We start from the raw sequence: 24510 nt of genomic DNA on the forward strand, positions 1-24510 counted from the left end.
CTCTCCATTTGCCTTCTGAACACAATTACAGACAGACAGTCTGACAAAAAGACATGGAAGATTTTTCTTGACGTTGCCTTTTCGGATTTGAATGAATTTGAATTTGAATGTGGTGAAGTGTAGACTCCCAGCTTTTAGTTGTAAATTATTATTACTACAAATGAGTTCTTTAAAGATTATATTACATCACAAGGTTTTGAGTTTAAACTATTTTTGAATTAGCAACTCAGCTGCTGTCCATCCAGCATGTCGTTTATTTTTTCTATACACTTTCAGTTGTAAAGAAAAAGCCTATGTGATACACCTCATATCACACTGTGGCAGGACCAGCATCACAGCTGTACTGATCCAAGACTAGAGAACAAACAAGCAGTACTATTTCTTTACAGGTGGGGTTGGCAGCATTTTTGGCATCACTAGTCAAAAATCTTTGAGCATATTGTAGTTTGGGTGGTTTGAAAGAAAAGTTGATTAAGGAGCCTACTCCTGCCTGCTTTTTCATGATTTAGAATATTTAGATCATGACCAGCCCGATCTCACGAGGATTCGTGAAACTGTCACGTAAGTTTTAGTTTCGGTTTCGTGCGCACCAACACGATTTCGTCATGTTTTTCGTGCCGCTCACCACGAAATGCGCACCAATGTATTTTAAACGGCGGACTTTTCGTGCCACTCAGAACGTATTTCAAAAGAATGTGTATATTATATTTTTAATGTAAAACCGTGGCGAATCCAACGCTATATTTTGCATGACATCGTTCCTAAACATAACCCTAACCATAACCATAACCATAACCTAACCATAAGCCGGTGGTACACTTACCAATTTGCATAGGAATTTCAAGAATGTCCGGCGGCCGGCGGCCGCAAACGCGATCACACAAGCAGTATACGCCGATGGACAGCTTAGATCGTCATGAATCCGCCGGTATAAACCACTTTCAGATGTGATTACCACAGCGAAAAACATTTCGTGGTGAGCGGCATGAAAAACATGACGAAATCGTGTTGGTGCGCACGAAACCGAAACTAAAACTTACGTGACAGTTTCACGAATCCCCGTGAGACCGGGTTGTCATGACAGGAGATTTCAGCCAATAACAGGACTTTTTTTCTAATCACATGAGATTACATAAATAGAACAGAAGAAAGTTTGCAGTGAGAGCAGGGTGTGGCGCCACAATGGCATAGATGGTGGTTGTCACAAATTACTATTGTCTTTCAGCTTGTCTACCTTGTTTTGATTTGGTTTTCATTTTGACTCATGCAGATATCTGCCTACTGTAGCTTTAGACCCGTCATGTGCACAGTGAACCACAAGGCCATCGGCCTGCTTGGTTTGCAGGAGTCCTGGCTGCTCTCCATCAGTTTGACTGAGGATGCTCTATGGGCACAACATTAAAGAACTATGCAGGGTACCAATGGAGACAATGAGCAAATTTTTTTGACCAAAATAGTAGCATCTTGTTATACATATTCAATTCTTCCGTACACATCCATAGAAAGACACTAGAGGGAACCTATTAAATTTTGTTTGTTTGTTTGGTCTTTCGGTTTCGTCATCCAGGCTTGTACTTCATTATATACGCTAGACTTTAAATGGCCTCTTCAGCATGTTAAGCAAGGTCCCATTTCAACTCTGTCTTTGATTCAAAGACACTATCATGTTTTCTTACTTGTGGGGGCACTTTAGAGGGCACTATCACATTTCCTTCCACTGAAAAGACACCCATGAGGACACTTCATTCCAGATCATCACATACAGTCACTCTACAGAACACTTTATCCTGATTTACTCAAACTGAAACTGTCATTCACAACTTCGTTGTGTTTTCACCTTCATTTGGGCATCTTAAAGGGCATTTTATCATGTTTGCTTTCTTGCCAGAGCATCTTGGAGTGCACTATTGCTTAACCGCCCTGAGTCTGCCAGTAGTGTGAATACAGAATTAGTGCAAGTTCAGCTGAATTTTCTTTGCACTGTAAGGAATGATGTGACATCTTTCCTTCAGCAGACACTGTTTCTCATCAAAGTAAAGGAAAGCTGGCATGGAAAAGTTAAAGTAAATCCTTTTGGAGCAATTCACCCCGAATCTGAAGCAGCTCCAGGGGGCAGTGCCATACAGCTTACCCTAACCTTGCCTCCCGTTGAGGCCGACGTACAAAAATTTGAACTTCCATGGGGATTGATACAGTGTCACTGAACTTGGCACTATTCCTAATAGAATCAGAAGCTCGCCTCTGTTGGTCTGCTGACGCCTCCTGTCTGTCCTGTTGCTATTATTGTGTGTGACTGATGAAAAGAACATACTTGAACAAATGAAAGGCTTTGAGCATCTGTATATTTTCACAAGACAAAATGTCAGACTGTGAATCAGACATCTGTTCCATCAGACCCTGGGGCCAATGCAGAGACAGCAAAAACACAATTAAACTTGAGGCCAAGATTTAAAAAAAAAAGAAAAAAGTCACAACAACAAGCCTGTCGGCGGCATATGACTGACACCTCAGTCACCAACGCTGCATGCCTTGCATATCTCCAGTCATAAGGAGGTGTCTGATACTGACTGATATAAATACTTGTGAGAGAGATTGTAGTCTGATCCAAAAGCTTTGCAACCTGCAGATTGTCTGATAGAGGATGAGCAACAAAGAGAAAAAAGTGACTCCTCTTTCCTAGTACTTTCATGTTTGTGTCATTCAGAGATTGCTTTTTCATCCGTACAGAAATCAGGAATCAGTGGCAGATTCATTGAGTATCCCTTGTGGGATTGTTCTATTCTGCTTGTGTCTCTCTTTACTTTATTAACAGTAAATTATTTGCTCAGCACAGTTTGACATCTTTTAAAGTGTCATCACAAAAAAGGTGGTTTACAATCCAATATATCACAGCGGGCAGCAGGGATGAAAGGAAGTGCAGCATAAAGAGCATGATTCCTCCAGCAAGAATTTTAACGCAAAGACTGCAGTTTATGAAGGGCCAGCAGCGTTCTTGCTAATATGTCATTCACTCTTCCACTGCAGAGCAGTGGTGAGACAAACGGCCGAGTGTGGAGGTCTCCTCTTGTGCCTGCAGAGGGAAGTGTGGCACAGCAGAGCGCTCCTGTCAGCCTTTTTAAGGTGAACCAGCTTCAGTAATAAGAGCTGATTAAGCATGCGAGTCAGCCACAAGGAAGGAGAGCACTGATAGAGCTCTGGGAGATTTAAGGCGTTTTCACACTTTGCTCTCTCTTAGAAGTTACTCGGAACTCTGAAGTGCTCTCTCCCACTTAGTTTGCTCCTTTTGCCCGAATGTGAGCACTGCAATAGGAGCAAGACCTCAGTGAGAGAGGAGTTTCACAGTACATCCCCAAACCAAACTGATGTCTCCTCTGAACTCTGAATGTGATTTGACTGTGATCAGACTACAGCAGGCACTTGTCACCATGCTCTATTTTGTAACTATATAAGGCTTGTGACATGGTTTCTTAAATTGTTCACATGAGTCAGATGTGGTCATGCCAGTCATCATGTAAACTGACATATTGTGCTTAACACTGACTGAAGTTGAGTACTTTCAAATTAAGATGACTAGGATTTTTCATGCCACAGATTTTACACAGAGGAGGAGTTCTGTCAAGTCTGAGGAAAAAACCCTGATCATGATGCATGGAAGCATGCATTAGGTCCCAGTGTTTTAGATGCTGGATCACATTGTTGCAGAAATCTCTCAGGTCCTATATTATACTGCTCAAAAAATGTAAGGGGACACTTCATTTTGACAGTATAACATCAATTCAGTTAAACTTCAGGGATATCGATCTGATAGGAAGGGTAAGTGATTGTGAATCCCCTCCTCAGAGGGTTAATAATTCTATTTTGCAGTGTCCAATCATTGATCTACACTGTGTAAAGTGTTCCCTTAAATTTTTTGAGAAGAGTCTATAAATGCAGCATGAAATTGTACTGCATTTATTATTGCTTCAACAGAACCCTATAGGAAACAGTTCAAATAAGAACCTGTCATCATTGTCTCTGATTTTCTATCACCCAAGTCATGATGATCCAAGGAGCTGGACTTGTCTCTTAGGTTCTTGAAGCTTAAAGAACCTAAAGAGAAGTCCCATTTCTTTTCACTGAACCTCCTAGGATGTGATTAATACTATGATATTTATTCCAGGCCCAAAATGTCATTTTGCACTGTAATATCGCATGGTAGTGACTCTGGATTTATTTGTTATGGCTATGTACAGGCTCTGGAAGCATGTGGTTAAGATGAGAAAAAGATCATGCTTGTGGCTAATGGTAATGAGGCCTTTTCTGGATTAAATGATAATCATAGGAATGCCACCAGTTTGCCAAGGCATGCTGTCCTTTAATGCATTCTGTGTGTTTAATTTCAGTGAATATAGCCGACCATCAGACTGACAGGGTCCACATAATAATGGATAATATCTGATGTTCCAGGAAGTAGGCCTTGCAGATGAAGCAACATGAATGGATAAACAAACAGGGGAAATGGGTCAGGAGGCAATGATGGCAAAATAGCCATTTCAGTTTGTTAATTTTTGTTGTTACTTGAAAGACTAGAACACAAACATTTCAAATCCAGTCCAATCCAGTCCAACTTTATTTATATAGCACTTTGAACAACCACAAATTGAAGCAAAGTGCTCTACATCCAGAACAAGGCAAATAAAATCAGAAATACACAATGGAAGCACTAAAAACAAATAAAATCATAAACACACAATAAATGCCCTCAAAAAACAAATAAAATCATAAATACACAACAATGTCATCAAGGCACACCAGAAGTGGTTTGATGGAAAAAGCATTCCTCTGCTTTAAAGGACCAAATATCTGACTGTCATCAGCATAAAAGTGGAAGGAGATACCATTCTTTCGAAGAATGGATCCCAGAGGAAGTAAGTATAATGAAAAAGGTAAGGGTCCTAAAATTGAGCCCTGTGGGATGCCACATGACAGGGAAGCAGGGATGATTCAAAACCCGCAAGGATTTGCCAGGATCTAAACCAGACCAGGGCAGTGCCGCAAATGCCCACTTGATGCTGCAATCGAGATATTACAATGGAGTGGTCCACTGTGTCAAAGGCAGCGGTAAGATCAAGCAGGACAAGAATCACATAATCACCAGAATGACATGCTTTGTGAATCAAATGATTCATGTAAAAATCATGTGGGCTGTTCATGTGTGGCTGTTCTGTGCGACTCCTCATTTTCCCAAACAACAGAAATGAAGAGTACAAAGTTAGCATTACCCATAAAACCACAATAGCCCCGTTAATAGGATATACAGTACTCAATCAATCAATCAATCAATCAATCAATCAATCAATCAATCAATCAATCAATCAGTCAGTCAATGTTTATTTCTATAGCTCTTTACAGCAGCCCAAAGGGTGACTAAAGTGTTTCACAGTACAAAATAAGAAAATAACTTCAAAACAATTCAGTAACTTAAAGCAGGACTAACACTCACACTCGCACTCACACCTACAGGCAAATTTAGAATAATCAATTAACCTCACCATAGTTTTGGATTGTGGGAGGAAACCGGACTTAATGCTGAAATAAAGTTGAATTATCGTTTAATCCTTTATTTTATCCTTAAGCCAGCCAAGGAGATAGAGTGGGTTTAAGAACAAGTAAACCATTCAAATTTCATGCAGATATTGGAACCTTAACTCACTGGTCTTGAATATTTCTTGATGTTGTTCCAACACATTTTCATGCCTCAACCCACACCTGTGGCACATTAAATGGCAAATCAAAAGTTAAAGACTACATGCTACAGGGATACAACAACTTGAGGTAAGGTCCTCATCTGTTTGTAAAGTAGCAAATAGTAGCACTTTTCAAAAGCTTTGTAAAAATACATTTTTATGACCATACACCAGGGAACGATTATTGTCAGTACAGAGGTAATAAGCTGGTATTGAGAGATAGTGAGAGTGTTTTATTAATAAATGGGACAAAACATTTGAACAATATGATGATATTTTGCAGGCTGCACAGTAACTTGGTGGATACCACTGTTGCCTTGCACTAAGAAGATCCCCAGTTTGTGCCTTCTCTGTATCTTTCTGCATGGAGTTTGCATAGTTTCCCTGTGCATGCATGGTTCTCCTCCTCACTTTCCCTCCATTGACTGGACTCCACAGTATCATCCGCCATGGTTCTTGTTTTGCTTGAACACAGAATAGTGATGTTTGTCATGTACCAATGACGTATAGGTCGGATAAATGTGACCTGGTCGTTCAGACTGAAGTCGCATGGCAAAATATCTGATACGTATCGGAATTAGGACCACATATCCAAGTGGCCTGGGTTGCATTTGAAAAAATCGGATCTGTGTCGTTCAGACTGTCATGAAAAGATCAGATACAGGTCGCATAGGAGCAAAAAAATTGGATTTGGGTCACTTTAGCCTGCAGTGTGAACGTAGCCTTAGAGCGAAGGCAGGGAACACCCTGGACAGGTAATTAGTCTATCACAGGGCTACACATACAGACAAACAATCACACTCACATTCACACCTACGGAATCACCAGTTAACCTCAGCATGTTTTTGGTTTGTAGGAGGAAGCCAGAGGAACTGCAGATAATGACAGGGAAACTATGCAAACTCCATGCAACTCCATGCAGAAAGTTCCTAGGAAGGCCGAGATGCAAACCAGGGATCGTGTAGTGAAAGTTCTAACCACCAAGCCACTGTGCAGCCCTCCTATTTATTGTTATAATTATTATTTGGAATGTGAAATTCTAATATAATGCTCATGAAACAGTTTCTGACACACTGATGTGGTGGAATAGAGTAAAGCTTTAGAAATGTTTCGTATTATCATGTCAGGGCTGTGCAAACAAGACCGGGGGTACATGTGATTCTGTGTTTTAGAGGGTGAGTCGCTGTGTGTCAGGTGTTGTCTGGTTTAGGGAGCACATCAACAGACTCTGTCATGTCAGTTGTGATTTGGCAGCATTTTGGTGACGTATCCACTCTCCACAGGCACATTAGTCATCATTCGCTGTCAACACTTGTCATTTCAAGTTCCTTCTGTTGCCACTGCATAGTGGCAAATCCATAGCCCACAAGGGGGGGGAAACAATTTCTTTACTATGTGCCAAGCAGCTCAGTGTGACTCTGTGCTCCCAATCAACCCTGAATATAGATCAGTTTGTAGCCTTAGATGAACTCAAGTTGAAAAAAGCAAATTTCTTTTATGTTAAAATCCAGACATCTTATCAGCTTAAATAACACAGTGAGGCAGCAGCACAGCCAAGTGTTCCAACAACACTAATTTAGATGCAGTAGACTCCAATGTGGGGGCAATACTTGTGTTGAAATGTTACTGACAAGAAATCCTCTAAATTTCGGGAGGTGATGAGTCAAAACAAAAATCTTGCTATCTCTTAACAACACCTAATGAGATGAGCCTCTTCATCACCTCCACCCCCACTACATATGGAGCAACCATGTGGGCCTGAGAAGTGTCCAGATTCCTGATGCAGCTTACATGATCGTTGGCGTTACATGCTATCTGTGTTATAAAGCCTCTCCAGTGTATTACATATAAATGTTACCTCGATTCACCTGCAGAATATCCTCCCTCATGTGGTGTTTCAGAGCGTCAAAGAGAAGGCTTTGCTATTTAACTAAAAAAAGAACAGCAATACATTACTTCTTAACATGTTTCAATGGGAGCACAGAAATTTAATTAAAATGTAATTAACCTAGTAGGTTCTGCGCAAATTTTCGTCTCACAATTGTCGTCTTCTGTCTGAATGAGTTTGAACTCTTATCAGTTCATTAGGTGCACCTACATAACAAGTCCCTCAAAGGCACCAAAGTGGCTTCAAAACAGACTGCTTAAATTCATCAAGGATGGCAGAAACTTTCTACATTATTAACCATACAAGGGCTGAAAAAGAATGGCTCAGTGGAGAAGGAAACCCTACTAGCATACGCAGAGCAATATTCAAATGCTTAATGAAATTATTTAGATACAAACAAAACTGAGTTTAAAACCTTGCAGGAAAGTAAGAAAGCATTTGGTGAAAGTTAATTTTGAAGCCTGACCAATCAGAACACTAAGGATGATGACGACTTGTTCATACATTACTAACATTGTAACACTTTTTTTATGCACAATTAAAAGTAAATACACTCCCTATTTTTCATTTAACATCTGTTCAAAACATCAATATTCAAATTGTGATTTCTTGGATACAGTTGAAGGAATCTATGACCAGTGTTAGCACAGCAAGTAGCACATTTGTCCATTCAGGTACAGGAAGAGGTCACCTTGAATTCTGAATAAAAAGGTTACGTCAGTAATAAATTGTAGTCATGAGACAGATTAGAAGAAACACAGTTATGTAAAGATGTGGCTGATCAAAGTGGCCTGGACAAAGGACAAATAAGTTTGTCTGCTATTCTCTGTGATGCGCAGACATTCCCTCTCCCAAGCCCCCCACCCTGCTCCCACTCTCTTTGATAAGTGTGCTTAATGCTGATATGAAATTCTCCCCACATCTCCCACCCAAGCCCAAAGGCATCGGGCAACAGGACACAGTGTCACTGCTGCAGCAGAAAAACCGTTAAGCAGATTTACTCGCACGCTTGCTGGTGAGAAAAGGGAGGGAGGAAGGGGGAAAAATGATGACATTTTTCCACCATGACTGTATGAGAGACATCTCTTTTTTGCCCTTACTGAATAAACGGTTTATAAATGTAAAATCATGTTTCCTCTCTGGCAGTAGCCCAAGGACCAAACATCCCTGAACAACACGATGCCAGCAGCAGGACCTGAAGGGCAACGAGGAGACCGAGCCGAAAATATTAAAGACAGAGGTTACCGTCTGCTGAGGTTCAACCTGCTTTCTCGTCTGCGATTTCAAAACAACAAAAAGGCGACAAATGGCACTTACTCCTGCTACTGATAGTAAACAGCTTTTGTACTTGTACTGTCATAGTGGTGGGTTTAAGAGTCTGCAAATCTGTCCATCTGTTCATCCCACATTTTGGCCCAGACCAAGATATAGTATCATGGCAATTGCTGGCCAGATTGCTGTGAAATTAGCTGTTCCTATGCATGGTTCCCAGAGGATGGTTCTTAATAATTAAAGTCACCTCTGAATTGTATTCTAGCACCACTAAAACTCTCCATTCATGTCCAGCACTTTGCTGTTGCCAAGGTCTACACATTACAAAGTCAGTTTAAGCCAAGGGAAAGTAATGTTAGGTACGTCTCCTCAGAGGATGAACTCTTTTTCAGCACTCATTCAGATGACTACATTCCTTTCCTCCTCACTCACTGCAGCTCAAGCAAACCAGTTCACTTTTGACTCATACAGTGTAAAATTACTGTGCACTACACAGTGGAAAGCTACAATATTATTCATCCTCAAAAAGCTATTTTAAAGTGTAATAATGATACTGAAACCCAAGAAGTAAGAGTCATGTTTTTGAGACAGTCATCAGTACACTGCGTTTTTATTCTGACAAGGAACATGGCGGAGAAAAAATGCATGTGACAATTGGCTTTAGTCAGTCTGTCTGTCTGTCTGTTAGCGACATTACTCAAAAACAGACTAACAGATTTGAATGAAATTCAGTGAAGATCAGAAATGACACAAGGACCAAGTGATTAGATTTTGGTAGTGATGCGGCTCATAGTTTGGATCCGTGGATTTGGTAAAAATTTCTGTGTCACTGATAGCGGCACAGAGTCATTGTAATTGTGACAATTGAACACTATGTCAGCTGCCTGCTGATGATCACATGATTGTGATCCTACTACAAATCCACCACTGTGGACGTATTGGAAATGACAAGGAACAACTGATTAAATTGTGGAGCTGTTTCTTAGTCTCAATTCCCGCCGCCTGCCACATATTTAGGTTACACAATTCAGTCCGCATGTAACGTACACATGCAGAACACATGTCTGTACTCAGCGCAAAGTCATTTTGTTTGTGGGTACATCTATATTAAATGGTCACATTCTATGTTGCTGTGATTTCTGATCATCAATAACTAATAAACAAATTCTGCCCTTCTAAAAAGAAATGCTCCATTTCTGACAATGCCATATGAGGAATCAACAGCCTTGGCAGAGTACTGCACTCTCTGAGTGCTTTTCTTGTTGAAGACTTAGAGGGTCAGTCGTGGTGGTGACTCCTTATTTTGCTCATGATGTGTCCTAAAAACACCATTTGGATATATTAACAGGGCTAAAAAAATAAAAATAAACAAAAACAAAAAGAAAAAACAACTTAATTTTCACTAGACGGAGTCTTTAAGTTTTTTGAAGTGGAAACTGTCCACATGTAAACTCCAGTTTCTGCTGTGTGTGTGTGTTGATTGTGCATTCTGTGCAACTGACATCCACACACATCCACAATGTCCCTCCAGCTCTGATGCAGGTCAACGATGCATTCAGTCAGGACAAAAACCCCTTTAATCTGAATGCATTCAAGCTAGCACTTACATGAGACGTAATTGGGAAAACTATTTAGTTGTACACAAAGGTAATATCTGGTAGACAGGGCTGCCTCTCAGGATTTCTCATACGCAAAAAATGAATACATCTAAAGCAGGTGGAAAGAAACACACCGTAAAGATAAATCTAAACCTGTAGTTTTCCTCTAGAGACTCTAAGTTAGGCAGAAAAGGAGGAAAGATGCTTTCTTAAATGAAATGATTCACTTAATTATAATTTAATTAAAATTTAATTAAAACCTAGTCATCTCAGTATTTTTTCGCATTGCCCGCAAAAAGACAATAATGTTCTTAAATTAAAAACTGTGACTCTGAATTCCGTTTTTCTTTAAACAGCCTGTCACCCCTTTACTGTTACCTCTACTTTACTACATTTAAGCAAAGCATCAGAACTTACAAGAACATTTTAATACTGCTTACATGAATGTGTCAATAGCAATCACTGTATATTAAAAAAAACTTTAATTCACGAACCGTGATTATTATGCTCTTTATCTGTGAATTTTTTTTTTTTTTTTTGCAGTAATAACAGAGAGAAAATTTCTTGTGTGAATACTGAAACCTGAAACTTGAATTTGTGGATAATGAAGTTTGAGAGGAATATCAGCATTTGGATTTTACAGAAGACTGATATTCTCATTATCTTGAGGAAGCCAGCCAGTAGTACGTGATCTGCCATCATACTATTAGCTTTGGTGTGTAAAGAGAGGAAAATCGATACACTTTTGATTGCCAGGGTTAATAACAAACACGTTTGCTAATAAACTACGTTCTCAAAGATCTTTTCTACTGAGGGTGTGAAAGTCTTATTGTTTGTCTAGTGGAATGATTTATCTGGTGGTGTTTCCCACTATACCTGTCTTCACTGAAGGGTAAACTGTGTGGATACATGGCCCTGGGGATACATTGGTAGGACAGACACGCTTTGCTGTTGGACTTTTTTTTCTCTTTTACTACTGCGCCAGGTGTGGTATTCAGATTCCCCTTGAAAGATGTCCTCTGTTATGCCCTAAGCTTTTTTTTTTTTTTTTATGAATTAATTTTTGATGAAATGATCTCCTGTGCCAAAGCATATAAAGTACAGCTGGGAGGTGACAGTCTATGGGGGGATTTGAATGTGCAGAAAGTGCTGCAGAGGATGGATACTGATATCTGAACTTCTATCTCTTGTCAGAACATGTGGAATAATATGATGACACTCAAGGACAATATGTTCAAAAAATTCAATTGCCGGTCCCACAGGGAGTTCAGAGCTGTTCAGCGTCCCATCTTTAAACATGGTCTAACCAATACTGTCCAGCAATAGCCTAGCCGCGCTAGACCCAGCTCTGAAGACGCAAGGGTCTAGTTACCCTCGGTAAGCCTTGAGGCTGGATGCTCCTAAAACTGGCCGACGAATCACCATGAAGTGTAGAGTCAGAAGGCAGGCGTAACTAAATGACGACAGAGGCGTGACGATTCTGACAGAAACAACCGGAAACAACTAGCCTAGCCGTGCTAGACAACCCACGCAACGAATCTAATTCTCTGCCAGGGTCGACAACAAAAACGACAACAGTCGTTGAGCTCCATTAGCACCGACTCTGAATAATCTTTCTGTTAACATGTCTGTAATATACTTGAGCTTCACCCGTTGACTGTATAAATAAGGCTTCACCAAACTACTGCATCCTCTGATTTCTGGCGCTCTAGGAGCCTATTCGTTGCGCTGATTGGTTGTATACCTACCCAATTGTTGCAGAGTGATTTGAAAGACAACCTTTTAGCCCGCCTCCCTCCCTGTCGAGAGTTCCTAGACCCTTGCGTCTTCAGACGCGCGGCTAGGCTAGTCCAGCAACACACTGTGGGTATCATTATCTACACAAGGAAGAACTCACTGTGCTGATCTTACAATTGCACATTTAACTGGCTGTCATGGCCCTAAGACTGAACACAACACAGCAGCTCAGGGAAAATGGAACAAAGCTGAAAACAATGTTTTTTTTGTTGTCCTTTTTTTTGTTTGTTTTTTTGTTCTTGTATACTTCACACATTTTGTTTTATATTTTAACACATTGTTTCAGAAGAAATGACCCAATTAGCATCTATCCATCCACCCATTATCTACACACCACTTAATCCTCATTAGGGTCTATTCCAGCTGACTTAGGTTGAAGGTAGGAGACACCCTGGACAGGTCACCAGTCTATCACTGGGATACATATAGAGACAAACAATCACACTCACATTCACACCAATGGACAATTCTGAGTCTGAGCTTGTTTTTGGGCTGTGGAAAGATTGCAGAAAGATCCCAGGAGGCCGGGACGCGAACCGGGGATCTTCCAGGTGCAGGGCGAAAGTCTGAATCACCAATCCACTGTGCAGCCCAAATTAGTAACTGATTTTACTGAATATAGATCAGCATGTGAAGAACACAGAGTCACACTAATTAGATCCCCATCAGTCACCTGAATATAGCAGCTGATCACACAACAGTGTAAGGAACAACAGTCTAATACACACTTATGCCTGCATAACTCGACAACATTATAACGACATACCCCCTATGTCTGCTAAAACATTTCTTAGAGTAAGACAGAGTAAGTTTGACATTTTTACAAAACATTTTTAATAATCTGAAGACTCCTTTAGTCCCATTAGGAGATAATGTGGTGATGTTTCATCATGAACTATCTGTTAAATAGAGCTATTGTCTTTTGGTGGTGATGGTTGAACTCTTATGTGTCATTTCCACATGAAATGAAAATAGTGCAATATTTCCTTTTAACTTTCCTGTTTGTGTTAAATGGGTTACATGTATAACAACTGTTAATACAGGGATGTTGTGCACTGTTAGGTTCAATCTTATAAAATTATCGATAATGCTAACACAATACACACACACGTTTCTCTGTGTCAGCTACAGTTAACACAGGTGTAGTCTGCTAATGCTAGCTGCTGCTTAACGAAAACAGTCTGTGGGATTAGCAGACCAGGGTCCAATAGGTATGAATGCAAAAAAAAAGAAAATCAAATAAAGTTTTCTGTAAAAATCTACACAAGAGTCAAAACTATGACACAGTGATACTAATCGAAGGAATATAATTTACTCTAAAAAGCTGCTTCCATACATTGACAGTGCAGATGGTAATACTACTAGGGCTCTGTCTCGCATCAATAGTATACATTTTCAGCTTGAAATTTGATATATTTATGTGACTGGTGTTGACAAAACTTTTCTCACATGATTAGGATTTCAGGTGAAAAGGAAGTCAGACCTTGCTGCCGCCATGTCACTTTAAGCAAATAATATGACTTTAGAAGGATTACCAGTTTAGCCTTTTTATTATACATTAGATTATTAATAAGGTCAGAAGAACAACAAAACAAATACAACATATAGGGGAAAACAGATGTTTCATTTTGTACTGCTGTTGTTTCACACATAGCAGGTGAAAGAATCAGAGAAACATCAGGACATTGGACGAACACCAGAAATAAACTACGTGCTGAAAACCCAAGAAAACTGCACACAGCATCCACTCAGACAAGGTAAAAGGTACTGCAACAGGGGTCAGTGTTCCATGACTGGATCACTTGAAGGCATTCAAGAAAGACAAATTTTAACGTCTATTGATTATATTTTTCTGAAAGACCTGTGCGATTTCTAGGTGATAAACTCTTTTTTTGTTGTTGCTTGTGGAAATTCACTTGCGATAATCCTTGTGTCATTTTTAATTACATCCTCAGTTCAGGAGAAGATGTCAGACATGATAATTAGTCCTGTTTTCTACATCTCAGACTGGCTTTACTTTCAGTCGGTGCACTACACCTTACTGTCAAAACTGCAGCTGGGAAGCCTCAGCAGAGCGAACACATACATCCAGTCTCTAAGGAAAGCAAAATTAACCTTAGAACCACATCAAACCTTTTCCAGAGAGACGGAGGCTGATAACGATGACAGACTCCAGGCTCTCTGGTCCACTGGGAGAGAGCCGTTAACAAAAAAAAAAAAAAGCGTGGTGTGTTAGGACACACCACAAATACTGCTGATTTAGTAGTTTGTGTGTGTGTGTGTGTGTGTGTGTGTGTGTGTGTGTGTGTGTGTGTGTGTGTGTGTGTGTAGTGGGGGTTGGGTTGGGTAGAGGGCTGAGGTGTTTGGATGAAAAGAATGGTGACGAGGAGGGTAGCGTGGAGGTGAAAAAGCACATTGTCAGATACTATCACTCTCCCCAAAGGAACAACGTCAAGCCCCTCAGCACCTGCCTGAGCGCTGACGATGACATTTATCCATGCTGCTATGACTAAAGCGCAGGCCAGACGACCCAGTCTGAACACCAATCATCTGCCTGGCCCATCTCGGCTGCTGTGCTGAAATGAAGCTGTCATTCGTGCTGCAGCTCTTTCACTGTGTGTCACTCTGTGGGGAGAGATTGATGTTCTTCCTTTTTTCACTCCTATTCAGAGTTCGGCTCCTGCAGTGGGATTAGCTGATTTGAAATGTTGATGAAGTTCAGACAGCTCCGACTGGGCACAGAGATACATCTTCATTATGCTGCAAAGTGCTCCTAAAACATTATAATTATTTTTCAAACCCTGGACGGAAAGCTACAGTCCAGCTCTGGACTGCTATGTATAGGCTTGTCATTTTAAAAGCAGAATGTCTCATTTCATTCAGCCAGATGCTTCTGAGACGGCTCATGAAGTTGTACAATATCTCCTTTAAAGCTTCATCAGCAGATTTTCCTGAAGCAGAGTTGCATGTTCAATAAACCCCAGATATCAGAGTGGAAAGCTTGGAACTTTTTTGGTTTTTGGAATAAATATGCATATCTATCTTTGCTTTAATGCAGTCTTTAAGTGATTTACACCATTGAATTGTGACCACGTATAAATTCAGAAATACGCTGATGCCATTTGAAATGTAGCAGCAGAATTCTCACTTGGCTCATACTCACACTGGTGAATGTGAAGAAGTTAAAGGTTAGTATAATGATTGCATCGTGTAGCATGATTTAAACATTGTGATGGTTTATTACTTGTAAAATAAGGTGGCAGGTGAGGTGGAGCTATGTTTTCAGTACCAATTGTCTGTCAAAAATGACCAATCTACATTTCATTAAACTTTACAGACAGGTGGAGCAAGAGCAAAGGAAGAACCTATTAAATTTATATAAACATTTGAAATAGAGCATTGACCTGAGTGGAGATCTGTACTTTCCAAATTCACATATTGTTGTCATTGCATTAAGCCAAAATTAGAGTTTCAGTTTATTGCAATGACAGTGAAAAAAAAAGGGGTTCGGGGGGATTGGGGTGGTAAAAACAAATTGGAAATGAAAGGATAATAAGCTTCTAAAGAAATTTATTTTTAAAAAACATATTGTTTGTCTTATCAATTTCACCCTAAACAACTAAAACTATGAAATCAGATATACAGGATGGGCCAAAAGTAGGCTGACACTTAGTAGATAGGACTTTGGTAAATTGACCACTGAACCTTTCAAATTTATTTCTCATGGCATAAATGGCCTAAAGGTGGCGTGAAGGTGCGGGAGTGTTAAAGGCTCCTTGCCATGATGTGCACACCTGCTTGGCATTTTCACACTTCCAATACTGCTTTCGTATACATTTTCTTTGCTCTCTGTTTAATTTGTTTGCCGTTGCTCACAATTCCTATAAATTTAAAAAAAGAAAAAGAAAAAAGAAAACATAAAAAAACTGAAGCCAAAATTGGAAGAAATGCCTTAATAACATTTCCAAAACATGAATAAGGGATATGGAATGCTGATTTGGAATAAATTAGGATAAATTATAAATTAGATCTAAAACGGGAAACAAATAGCGAAATAGTTGCAAGCCTACTTTTGGCCCACCCTGTATTACACTGCAACAGGTTTAAGTTAGATTCAAGTTACTATGGCAGAGCACTTCATATTTTTATTATAGCAATCTGTCAAACTTGCATGGAGTAATCATAAAAATCTTCAGCTCCTTGTTTCTGAGTTCCTGCCCATTGTTTAGCTATCTGGTAATAATTTTGCTGTTGTTCACAGGTTGAGACTGGTGAACAGAATGATATTCCCCTCAAGACATGGTGGAGACCAAAACTTGAGCTATGGGGAGAGCAAATATTGGATTTAAATTCATCAAGTGGACATTTGACTTTCAGTGAATTTTAATGTTAGTTTAAAATTGTTGGCAGCTGTTGCCTGTTTATCTCTTCCGTCCCTCTGAGCCTGCCAGCCAGCAGGCGGATGGGTCCCTCTTATAAAGAGTCGGGTTCTGCTCAAGGTTTCTCTCAGCTCAAAGAGTGTTTTTTCTTGCAAAGTTTTTTCTTACAGTTTTTTCCTGCCACTGTCACCTATAGGGCTTGCTCTGGGGGTTCAGGCATATGGGTTCTGTGAAGCATGTTGAGATATTTTGGCCTGTAATTGGCACTATATAAATAAAATTAAATTGAATTGAACTGATGTCCATCTTATCAAGTTGAAGGGTAACATGTCAATAATGTTTTCACAGCTTGTTAACACTGTCATCAAAAGACCAAAATAAGTCAGAGCAAGTTGAAATCTTCTTTTAGTGCATCATGGATATTTAAGTCTACATGTGACAAAAGTGCTACCATAAATAGCAGCTTCCTTAAAGAGGCAGGGGCATGAACAAACTCTGGAACAGTCTGATAATACAGCAGGCCAACCTCATCCTCAAAAGGTTTCCCCCATCTGTACGCTTACCTGTATCACATCAGAGACATTTTCTAAATTCTTTTTCTGTTTCTGTTTCACAGAATGACATGTTCTCTCATGACGGCTTTAAAAGTTAAGTTGAGAAACATTATGATTCCATACACACTTTACCCAGGTAAAGGAACAAACAAGTCTATATAAGCACCTTAGTAATTGGGTTGCATTCAATATCCTGCAGCAGCATGGGTTACTGTGACAAAATACTAATAAGCTTTTTGGAAGTGGGAGAAGACAGAGCCCGTTGGAGTTTCTAGTTACTAACTTGGCATGTGTTGGCCTCCTGGGAGGCAATATTTGAAGAAAACAAATACCTAGTTTGTTTTTCATTTTGTTTTGGGGAGTGATTTTTAACCGTAGCTGTTTTTTTATCAGATACCTGACTGTTTCAAAAGTTAATGACCAGAGCGTTTATATTTATGCTGTAAAAGACCTTAGGTGTTATTTACACACATGGGAATATATGCTGTCATTTCTCAACTGACACAAGCTACAAGCAGCTTAGCCACCCTGAGAGAATATTGGCAAACATTTAATCACAAGGTTGCTTGTTTGGATTTTGTAGACTCTGTGGCAATACAGAGGTGAGGAAAGTGAAGCATGAGTGGCAAATATCAGACTAATTCCTTTAAAGGTGTGCTTTGCTTTTCTGGAGAAAGATTGTAGATATTTAGCTCGTTAACATGTTTAGATAGTTAGGATGTGCCCAGTCTGATTCACCGGGTGTAGACTATTCCTTTCAAGAAGGATTCTTCTCCTCGTCTGCTATCTGTGTATTAATAATTTCAAAATGCCCATCACAATGACTTCTGGGACAATCTATGAAAGATATCTACTGAAAAGACAGCATTTTATAGTAAATTACAGACTAAGGTATATTGATTTGTTTAATTATATCAGAAACAGCAAAAAAAATAAAAAATTGCTAGTGTCAGGCCCTAGGGTAGACCCAGGAATCCAAGAGATCCGGCTTCCTTAATCCACTGGCATGGTGTGAGTTTATTTATTTATCTATTTTCCCCCAAAACAACAAATAAACAAACAAAAGCCTAATGAAAAGACAAAACCCAACAATGTGTTAGTTGGTCTTTCAAGGCTGCCTGACTTCACTATCCAGCCTATGGCTCTCAGTTCCAAATCTAGTGGTTTCTAAATATGTATCTATCAGGTATCTGTTGAGATCAGGGAGTCAGTTTGGATCTGTTGTTGTGGTGATTTTCTTGAAAAATAAGTCCCTGAAAAAGTTCAGGTCTGGCCTTTAACCAGCAGCAGCACTTTGCCAGATTGCAAAATGTAGCTGAAAAAGGCTCAGTGCTGCTAGAAGTCTGTGCCCAATTGCTTGTTGTTCCACATCCATAACCATTCCTACTTGAATCAAACACAACTGTTCAAGCCATTTTTAAGGGGCTCTAAATTGTTGCCCTTAAGCAATAATTCTAATATCCTCATGTTGCTAGGGATTGGCAACCAGCAACTACAGGAAGGTTGTTCTGGTCAGTGATCGTAGGCCTATTGGACAACTGTGTCATTTCTGTGTGTGGTGAATTTAGCTGGTCAAACAATTGAAGATATATAAACAAATACATACATAAATATGTCAGTTTTCTTACTTCAATCTGAAGCAGGGCCTCCTCTCTCTGACGAAGCACCTCCACATCCTCCTCACTTATCTCAGACAAAAAAGCCTGAGCTCCTCCCTCTGAGCTTGCTGCTTCTCCAAACAGTGGACTGTCCTCTATCTGCTCAGTGGATGGGGTCTGAGGACTCTGTGGGAGAGCACACATGTACACACAAACACATTACATTTAATTAAATAAACAGCTGGAATGGAAATGGATACAGCAAGAACAGGAAACGCACTTTCAGACCTCCAGAGTGTGTCTGCTGCCACATGATCTCAGTGCTCCGATCTGATTGGTTGGCAACATGCTGCAGTTCCACGTCATACCAACCTGTGTGTATGATGAATAAACTATACCGCTCCCTACAGTTTATCCACTGTGTAATCTTATCATCACATCATCCAGAACATAGTTTACTGACCATCAACCTTTGAAACCAATGTTGCTCCAAGAACATTCTTGTTAACTAATGTACAGTGTTATCTTCTGATGAAGAGGTGAATGGAGCCCTTTTCAGACAGGGGATCCATACCACTGCTGGCTTCATCAATGCCTTTAAATAACATTGTTCTGTTATTCCTCCACCAATGAATGAGTCAGAGTTATAGAACAATTAGCGCATGTTTGTTTGTCTGTCTGTTAGCAACATTACTCAAAAACGGAATAACGATTTGGATTAAATTTTCAAGGAAGGTCAGAAATGACATAAGGACCAAGTGATTAGATTTTGGTAGTGATGCAGCTTATAGTCTGGATCCATGGATTTGTTCAAGATGTCTGTATCATTGAGAGATAACGGCAAGGCATCACTAACTATGACAACAAGCGAACTCTACATCAGCCGCCTGCTGACGATCACATGATTGTGATCCTACTACAAATCCACCGCTGAGGACTTATTGGGACTAATCCATCAGAAATGAGGCAAGAAACAATTAAAATTCAGTATCCGTACATAATGTACACATGCATAACACACGCCTGTACTCAGCACAAAGTCATTTTCATTGTGGCTAATGTACATTAAATGGACACATTCTGTAATGCCGTGATTTCTGATCATCAATAATTAATAAACAAATGCTACATGTCTAAAACAGTAAAATCAAACTATTCTGACAGCTGTGATACCAGCTCAGGACTCAAGCTGAGGATGGCCACTATGCAACAAATGATTTAACTGTAGCTGATAAACTGCACTTCTTTGTGACAGCTCACCTATCTGATGTGAAGACGAGTACACAGTGCGACTTGGATCTTGGACTGATCAGTTGCCGTGCTGGGTTTAATTTTTAATAATAAGTCACACATATGGATTCTACTGCTGTTTGATGCTGCAGATATTTAATAAGCTCAGAGGAAAAAAAATCCTTCAAGCAATGTCAGCTCTTGCTAACATCTAGTGATCTTGTGAGGCAAAGAAAATGGATTATATTGACTGGTGGTAAGTATCATGAAAGTTTTATTGATATGGAAATGTCAGTTTGGAGATGAAATGATTTTAAATTGTATGAAAAGTGTAAGAAGGGTGTGTTGTGATTCTGGCACACAATCTGTGTCTTTTGCTCTCTGTGATGTTTTTTTTTTTTTGACAAATATTGATGCTGAAATGGAGAAAAAAGAAATTTCAATTTGTTTTACACAACTCGGAGTACTGTTGCTTATGTGGGCCTATCTGATAAGTACAGTCACATTAACAGATAGGTAACAGAAGTCTCACCCCAGGCAGATGGCCACCTCCCCTTACCGTGGTTGTGTCTGAGTTTTAGTTTTTTCCCCTGCCCATTAAAGTTTTTTTTGTTTTGTTCTTCCCCACTGTCATTGACTGCTCGCTCATAGGTTTTCTGTCTTCACCTTACTATGTGAAGTGCTATGAGACGACACATACTGTGAATTGGTGAATATAAATAAAACTGAAATAATTAATTGAAATTCATATTTGTGCTGTGTTAAAAGTGAGATGGAGCGTGACTATGTCCAGCCTAGTAAGACTGCCAGCAAAACTTTATAAAAGAGTGACCATGCACATTCAGGCATAGAGTGCACAGAGTGCATGTCTGAAAAGGCAGTTCCTGCAGTGTTTTCCTGTAGACATGTCTGTTGCAGTGGCTAACTCTGTCTCCTCAAAGCAGGGAGGTTCTAGACTGGGGCATGTTTGGAGATTGTAAGAGATCCCTTTGTTCGTTAACCCCTGTCATCCCAGAGAGATACAGGTAAAGTTAACTGGCAGCTCTAAATTGCCTGTAGATGTACACTACTGTTCAAAAGTTTGGGGTCACTTAAAAATGTCATTAATTTTGAAAGAGAAGCAGTTTTTTGTTTTGTTTTAATAAAGATAACATTAAATGAATTATAAATCCAGTCTAGACATTGTTAATGTGGTAAATGACTCTTCTAGCTGAAAACGGCTGATTTTTAAAGGAATATCTCCATAGGGGTACAGAGGAACATTTCCAGCAACCATCACTCCTGTGTTCTAATGCTACATTGTGTTAGCTAATGGTGTTGAAAGGCTCATTGATGATTAGAAAACCCTTGTGCAGTTATGTTAGCACATGAATAAAAGTGGGAGTTTTCATGGAAAACATGGAATGGTTTGGGTGACCCCAAACTTTTGAATGGTAGTGTATGTGTGAAACTGAATAGTAGTCCATTTGTCAGCAGCAACAGTAGTAGGATCTCGGTGTAGTAGTAGAAATACAGTTGCAGTGATAGTAATGGCAGCAGTCAAGAGTTCTAAATCAATCTATCTGTCAATTAGACAATGATTTAAACTGTTTGTGCCTTTCTTTTAGCAAGTACCAGTGGGTTAAATGATTTATCAACGCCCTTTTTGCTATTTGTTTATTTTTAGAAAAGCTAGTTTTAATCTATTACTTTTAGCTCACTACTTTTTTGTAGATAAACCTGTCCTTTATCTGGACCCTGTGTCTGTAATAAAGTTTGATGATGATGATGAAACCCTGTCACTCTTGGAAACTGCAAAATTATCCTACCCCCGGGGTACTTGAATATCACTGGCTGAAATTACATGAGTTGAATACTTCTACCAGCACTTCCACCTGCTTAAGAGTAGATCTTAAAGCGGAACTTCGTTTTTTTTCAACCTGGGGTCTGTTTCCATATGTAATTTCATACATGTGAGTGATGGAGAAATGAATTTTCAACATAGCTCCAGTATTTAGCCAGGCAGGTAGCTTAGCAGCTCAGCTAGCAGCTCAGCTAGCAGCTCGGCTAGCGAAAAGTTAGCGAGAGCTTGCGCCAAAACACCGGTTTTGGCGTGAGCTATCGCGCGATTTCAGAATGAGATTTGCTTTCTTGCGTCCTGAGATTTGGATACAGACCACAACAAAGAGCGATCGCCAGATAATGTGGAGGTTTTCGTTCACTTCTCATCTCTAGTATGTTGTGGGACACTCATTGAGACTATCTGAGCTGGTCAGTGTGGGGCAAAAAGCATGTTAGGGCGGACTTTGACGCGGGGGGCCAGCTGCCCCATACTCTTCGCTAGCCGAGCTGCTAGCTGAGCTGCTAAGCTGCCTGCTTGGCTAAATACTGGAGCTATGTTGAAAATCAATTTCTCCATCACTCACATGTATGAAATGACATATGAAAACAGACCCCAGGTTGAAAAAAATCGAAGTTCCCCTTTAAGATGCAGCATCGAAAGACTTTAATCACCATTTTTATTATGAAAGTGTTCAGTGTTCTCCACGTTTATCTTCCATTTCCTGTCAAAGTAGGGCATAGCTGTTGCTATTATGGCAATGACTGAAAGACACCACAGTTTCCATGGTATTTCCATGCTGAGCTCATGTTTTCAACAATGGAGAAGATCAATCGTAATGGTGTTTATTTTGGCAATGAAAGACCTGACATTTCAATTCAGACAATTTGGAGTAGATAGTTCCTGATATTTTAACAAAGCATGTTAGTTCAGAGCAGTGGATTGCTGAAATCGAGGCCACACTCTGCATATGCACACTTTGTTACATGTGAAAACAAAAGCAGACTCAAGGGAAGAGACATATCTTCAGAGTGAGGTCTGGTTGACTTTTTTGCATTGCTAATATGTTCCACCTTTGTGTGACTGAGTGCACAGCTAATTCACAGTAGAGAGGCCAGAGTGGGTCAGAGCGCAGCGACCAACCCAGATTGAGTCACAGTGCTGTGTCTGCTTGCCACAATGTGACTCACCACTCCTCAGCAACTCTGCAATGCATGCTCACTCCTACACATACATACATATAGCTACAGAATATATTAGTACATCACACTGATGGAAAAAGACTCAAGACAATCATTCTGACTTTTTATTGCACAAGTTCAAGCGCTGCTAAAAAGTTCACACAGTTTTGAGTTCCCTGCTGCCGATGCCAGTTGACTGTGATGACGTGAATTTAAAGATGTGTGTGGGAAACAGTCAATACCATTTGCATTTGTCTGAAAAATGCTTTTCTAAATGCATATGTATGAGATTCCAAACGTCAGGACGCCTCTCATCATTTGCTATCCACTGACTTAAAATGATTCCACTTCATCTACGGCACAAAATACACACTCTGTACTTACATAAAATGTAGTTTGACCAATTTGTTCTTTCACAATGTACTCACTGATTAGTGAACTTGCTGCTATGCATTGAGTGAAGTCTGAGTTATAATGGACCATCCAGCTTGCCGCCCCCAAAGCTCTTTACCTTTTAACGCTTGCAGTAAAAAAGACCTTGATAATATGCCTTCAGTGGGACATAAAATGTTGGTACATGTGACTTTCCTCTCTGTAAAAAAGACAGATTTTGTGAAGCACTTTGTGAGAACAATGGTTCTTCTTAGAATTGTTACTGTCCAACTGTTTCAAGTTGCAAATGATTCTCCATTCACTTCAACAGGAAGGTGGCGTTCAAGATGGAGTCTTTCAATAACCCTTCTGAAGAATTATTGAGTGAGACATAAAGGTGCTGAAAATGGAAGCACTGCCAGCAGCTAGCTAACTTTGATTAGTGCGGTGTCTAGAAACAGAAACTGCGAGCTGACCTCTGCCTGTCAGCACCTCCAGATCTCACTTATTAACACAGTAGACCTCATTTGTACGGTGGCCCCTGGAGAAAAACTACAAGCAAGAGTAAAAGCACAAACAGGCTCCAAATCCAAGAATGCAACAAATATCAAGCAGAGAAAATGCATGCATAAAGATAAAAGCTCCAGATCAGTTTTTTGTATGTCACATACAGAGTTAATATTATTATATATTTTTTTAACAATTATTATATAATTGTTACAGGCACCCAGATAGTTCAACGGGTTGAGCGGGCAGCCATGAACAGGCGCTATAGTCTCTGATGCAGCAGCCGAGGTTTGATTCCAGCTCACAGCCCTTTGCTGCAGGTATTCCTCCCATTCTTCTCCCTACTTTCCTGTCTGCCTGTCTACTAGTGTCACGCCCCCTCCCGCTCCTGTGCTCTGGCTCACCTCATTACGAGCAGCTGTGAAGAAGCCCAGCTGCTGGTGATCAGCAATCACTGGCAGATAAAAGCCTGGCTCTCCTCACAGCTCGATGCTGGGCCGTTACATGCTGCACTCCGTCATGAGCACACCGTTTCCTGGACTCATGGATTACCTCGCCTGCTCGTCACCCCCGCTCCGCTCTGCACCCC

General features: G+C 40.1%; 1 protein-coding gene across 1 annotated transcript in view; it reads right to left on the minus strand.

Annotated features, from left to right (window-relative positions):
- The window catches only part of tsnare1 (T-SNARE Domain Containing 1), a 217941-nt gene that overhangs the window by 71924 nt on the left and 121507 nt on the right, over positions 1–24510 (minus strand). The window contains exon 8 of the mRNA XM_051956820.1: positions 18843–18998. Coding sequence (XP_051812780.1) covers positions 18843–18998 — 156 coding nt within the window. The remainder of the gene's footprint in view (positions 1–18842; positions 18999–24510) is intronic.

This window comes from Acanthochromis polyacanthus, chromosome 12 (genome assembly GCF_021347895.1).
Source record: "Acanthochromis polyacanthus isolate Apoly-LR-REF ecotype Palm Island chromosome 12, KAUST_Apoly_ChrSc, whole genome shotgun sequence".
In the NCBI taxonomy this organism is placed as follows: domain Eukaryota; kingdom Metazoa; phylum Chordata; class Actinopteri; family Pomacentridae; genus Acanthochromis; species Acanthochromis polyacanthus.